Source organism: Carex rostrata, chromosome 32, assembly GCF_964058835.1.
Source record: "Carex rostrata chromosome 32, lpCarRost1.2, whole genome shotgun sequence".
NCBI classification, from domain to species: Eukaryota; Viridiplantae; Streptophyta; class Magnoliopsida; order Poales; family Cyperaceae; genus Carex; species Carex rostrata.
The window spans coordinates 3,054,180-3,059,566 of NC_135949.1; the positions used below are offsets into that span (position 1 = coordinate 3,054,180).

Genomic DNA, 5,387 nt, shown 5'->3' on the forward strand with positions numbered 1-5,387 from the left:
AGTAGTGCGAATAGTACATGTCTTATTACTATCATAGAACAGCATACTAAAATTTAACATAACATATATATATATAATTAATTCCAAAGGAGAAAGAAATACTAGCTTTATTTCATATATAGCACCAATACATGTCATGATAATAGCATACTAAAAATTCAACAGAATATAACTAATTCCATACGATCGAGCCAGATTTATTTCACACCCAGTAGTACTTGACTGATCGATGATACCAACTAATTAAAACAAAAAACCGACCTGGATCAATCCCAATACAACTCGATTAATTGTCTCAAATTAGTCAACTATGATCAATTAATGATCAGATCATAGACAACTGCTCAACATAAAGCAAATTGATAAATTCTTTGATGTTGGCACACTTAGTGAAACCATCAGCAGCGTAATTGTATATGAATTGGATTGAACAGCAGATATTATAAATCCTCTCTCTAACCGCTGGGGAAAGAACAGTACTTGGCTTAAGCAATACTCCATTCACTCGCATCCGTCCGTCCTCGATCCAGTGATTAAATCTGATAATCGTTTCTTCCTTTGTTACATTGTGTTCCTTCATATAGCAGTCAACTAGGTTTGGTACTTGCCCGACTGCAGTCTCACGCTACAGTGAAAGTCGATCATGTTGTTAATTAAAACAAGTTCTATATGTAAAAACATTAATTATCAAGGTGTTGTTCATATTGAGTTATTTCAATAAAAATCAGCCATGCATTCAGTTATCCTCAATTAATTAATTAACATTTCTAATTACATTCATTGACATATATATATATATATTTACCTCATAAGTAACAATGTCGTCGGTCAATCTTCCGAGCTCTGCTAAGGCCCTGATCGGATCTGGGTTGCTGTGAACCCACTGGAACATTTCTTTTGTAACAACGCTCCCAATTCCAACTAGCATTGTACAACAAAAGTCCCCATTGGATGAATACAGAAGCCCTAATTCTAAGCGTTCCTTGAATGATGGAGAGTAATCCTGTGCATGCCACTCGGCATCTTTCATGCACGCTCTGGAAAAACTTTTCAACTGCACCATCATCGGTTTTGGTTTAGATTTAATAAGGATAAAATAAATGAAATGCTATATATATATAGAGTTAGGCTGGGGTGCTATGGATAGCATAGAGGCCTCTATGCTACGGCTCAATATTCGAGTTTTCAAAATCCAAACGGTCGATCCGAACCGTTCATCTTATTCTCCATATTAATATATGCTTGGAGACCAAATTTTACATTTTTCTGAATTTTTTTACTATTTATTAAGTATTTTACAAAATTATTGATCCAACGGTGGCTGCACAAAACAGTAAAACCGTTGGATTAGCGATTTTCAAAGTGGCTTAATAAATAGTAAAAAAATTCATAAAATTATAAAATTTGGTTTCCAAGCAGATATTAATATGGAGAATAAGATGAACGGTTCTGATCGACCGTTTGGATTTTGAAAACTTGAATATTGAGCCGTAGCACGGGAGGCCACTATGCTATCCATAGCACCCCAGCCTAACTCTATATATATATATATATATATATATATATAGATATAGATATAGATATAGATATAGATATAGATATAGATAGATAGATAGATAGATAGATAGATAGATATAGAGAGAGAGAGAGAGAGAGAGAGAGGGAGGGGGGAGGTTAATTGGCTAATATCAAAATGTTTGTTCCAGAGCTGTGGTGCAACCAATTGAATTTACGATTTTCAAAGTTCCAACCGTCGATCCAAAATGATAAATGTGATCTCTATATTAAAATATGCTTGGAGAGAAAATTTTACATTTTTGTGAATTATTTTATTATTTATTAAGTCAGTTTTTAAATTGCTGATTTTAATAAACAATGACAAATTTATGGATTATTCGAAACAACAATTTTAAAATTGACTTATTAATATTAAAAAAAATTCCGCAAAATGTAAAATTTGGTGTTCAAGCATATTAATTAATACAAATTGAATGTTGAACAGTTTGAACAACTGTTTGGACTTTAAAAATATAAAAACCGAAGCATTTGTTCCACGGCCTAGCAATACATTTTGATATTAGCCAACCTTTCTCTCGCTCTGTCTCTGTCTCTCTCTCTCGCTCTCTCTCTCTATATATATATATATATAGAGAGAGAGAGAGAGAGAGAGAGGCCATGGTGAGAGACTAAATTTTACATTTTTTTGGTATCTCTACTGTTGAATTGAAATAGTAAGTTGTTTCCTTTACATTTGTCTTAATGCATACCATTTCTTTCAGGTAATAAGAAGCACGGTACTTCTCACTAGGCTCGAGTTCAGCCTCCGTCTCTTCAACAAAGTTGATACACTTGAGGAACAAAATTTTCAGGTACTCTGCAGGAAATATTTCAGCACAACTCCTGTCCCATCTGCAAAATCAAAATCAATTACATCTTTGGTGATCCATGCTTAGTTCTAATTCACATAAACGTGCATGCATGCACACAAACACATGCACAGTGAGCATATATGACAGAAGGGAAACCTCTGAATAGCATCAGTCAGGAGTAGACACTCTTCAAGAGTTCCATAGATGTCGTAGGTGTCATCGAGAAGCGTTATGAGATTGAATGCTTTTGTTGCTATAATACGTGCCCGTGAGAAGTGTGGTTCAAAATAAACACCTGTCATCCAAAAAAAACTTTCCACTATGCGATCACGAGTGTATGCGAAATTCTCTTTCAGATTTAGTTCGTTCCACCATCTATAATATGAAAGATACATGAAAGAAGAATCAAATTAATTAAGTCTACAAAAAAAAAATGTAGGAGTTACAAATCACTATTTGAGCAAGCTAGAACACATTACATATTTGAACAAATGTTTAGTAAATGTTGTTGCATGTTACTTGTAGCAGTTATATATAAATTAGTATGATATGCTGCTGTTTATGCAGGTATAAGCCAATTAAGTTAGATTGAAAGAGGTAGAACCAGCGAGGATATATATATATATATATATAATCAAACTCACAAAGAAACAATCCTCAGCTCTTCACGGTGAAGAGCTTGCACGATGTTGAAGTCTAGTGTTGCCAGCTCCAATATTATATCATTTGGATTTTCTTCTTTATATTCATCAATGTACCATCTTGCCTCAAGCCTCTTCATCATCCTAGGCAAAGGAACCTGGAGCGCACGAGATACTTGATTCTTCAAAGGATATTCCAAATCGTGAACCAAGTATTCTAAGCGCTCCTTCGTGAAAAAACTGGCCTCTTTAAGTATGTCCTCGCCATCGATTCTGAGGGTAGCAGCATTATATAAGCTCAACAAACCCCTAGCATCTTCGCTTATGGTTGAACTAAATCCCCCTTTGTCATCCTTGAACTTGAGAAATCCATCTGATTTTGTAACAATGAGGATATATATTTAAAAAGATATATATTTTTAAATAGATATTTCACACATGGTTCAAGTATAAGTTTGACACATGAAATTAAGTGCTACAAAGAATGCAATTGATCAGGAAATCATTAACTAATTATTACCTGCAGAGACATGAAAACCGTGCTGTCTGAGTAATCTGAAACGAAGCGCAACTTCGTGAATAAGCTTGTTGTTACTTTCAAATTTGGCATCATTGAGTGAGGTTAGCACCTCATTAATCTCTTTCTCAAAGTGATAACCTATGCCGAGGCGTTCAATTGTGTCGATGAGGTTCATTCTCTCAAATGTATCAGTAGCAGATTTTATAATTGTTCTCACTTCTTCTTTCAGCTCATCTGCTCGCTCTTGCAACCATTCTTTCGACTTGTGCACCAATCCAATCACACAAGAAATATATATTAGATTTAGGATTATACATATGATTAATATAAATATATGATTGTTTCTAGTCAGGTCAGGATATCAACAACGCCATTATGGGTTTGATAATTACATGCAGAAGTCAAATTTGATTTTGCTTGGGCGGTAAAAAAAATGATGTGTTTTGAAAATATGAAGTATGAAAAAGGATACTGCTGCCCCATTTTTGCAAGGTTTCAACAAGTTCTACTAAAAAACAGCCTCATATAGTTTTCATAATTATTTGGAAAATTATGAAAACAAGTACGGGTGTCAAGGAGTATGATACGGGTAGGGTGGAAACATTTTCATACTGAATTATATTCACTAAGAATTGACTTTATCCTACCCTATCTTTACCAAATAAAATTATCGGGTAGCGAAACAGTAGCGGATGAATAATAAATAATATTATAATAACTAATTTTACTATATTTTACCAATATAAAACATCAAAACTCATTCATTTTTACACATGCAATTAGATTACTAATAAAATTAAAATAAAATTGCAATCAATTCCAACTAAATTATTTTTTTTATAAAGTGAGAGAATTTAAAAATACGAATATCTCTTTAGACAATTAATTTATTTAACTTAATAACAAAAATGCAAATAAAAATAGAGGAGGGATCCACTTACAACATTTGAAAGTTACAATATCTTACAACAATTCGATTTTGCTATTTTCAAAGTTTAAATAGTTGATCCAAGCCATTAAACACGATCTCTATATTAAAATGTGCTTGGAGATCAAATTTTATATTTGTTTGAATTTTTTTACTATTTATTAAGTATTTTACAAAAATGTTATTTTTATACAATCATGGGCTACTGAAAAAGATTCAAAAAAAATATAAAATTTGATCTGTAAGCACATTTTAAAATAGAGATCATGTTTAACTGTTTGGATCGACTGATTGGACATTAAAAATCTTAAATCAAATTGTTGTAAGATGTTAATTGTAACTTTCAAATATTGTAAGTGGATCCCTTTTCATAAAAATAACATATTTAACATTTTTGTTCTAACAAAAAACATACACTGAATAACAAAAATACATCACTAATTTTTACTCAAACATTATCATATGAAATATCACGCAAATAATTTTACCACTATTAATTATTGCTCAAACATTATCATATGATTTTATTTTATATAATTACCCTATATGATAACGGGTACAAAATAGTCTTTACCCGTACTCCTACTTGTTTAGCTAATGAGAAAAAAAATTTACTCATATCCATATCCAATAAACTAACGAAAAAAAAACTTTACCTATATCTATCTTATCGAATATGGATAAATGGTTAAAAGGGTATCATGGACACTCCTAACCACAAGCCTACATTTTCTCTTTATAGAAATACAAATACTTATAAATTATTGAAGTTTCTTACTATTATGATTATTAAGAAAAAGAAAAAGAATGGTATATATATATATATACTTGTGGAGGCGCCGGAGTGTAGGTTGTGAAGAAATCAGTCCATGGACTAGGCTGATAGGTATAAGATTTGCGCCCCAACTTATTCGTCTCCATCTCTATAT

General features: G+C 32.2%; 1 protein-coding gene across 1 annotated transcript; it reads right to left on the reverse strand.

Annotated features, from left to right (window-relative positions):
- Window positions 1-309: 309 nt before the first annotated feature.
- LOC144547798 (alpha-humulene synthase-like) lies at window positions 310-5,387 on the reverse strand. Its single transcript, XM_078296489.1, has 7 exons — window positions 5,287-5,387; window positions 3,531-3,792; window positions 3,014-3,383; window positions 2,526-2,744; window positions 2,268-2,409; window positions 806-1,108; window positions 310-625 (listed from the first exon to the last, which is right to left on the reverse strand). Exons 1-7 carry the CDS (start codon window positions 5,377-5,379, stop codon window positions 326-328), a joined length of 1,689 nt encoding a protein of 562 aa, XP_078152615.1. The 5' UTR covers window positions 5,380-5,387; the 3' UTR covers window positions 310-325.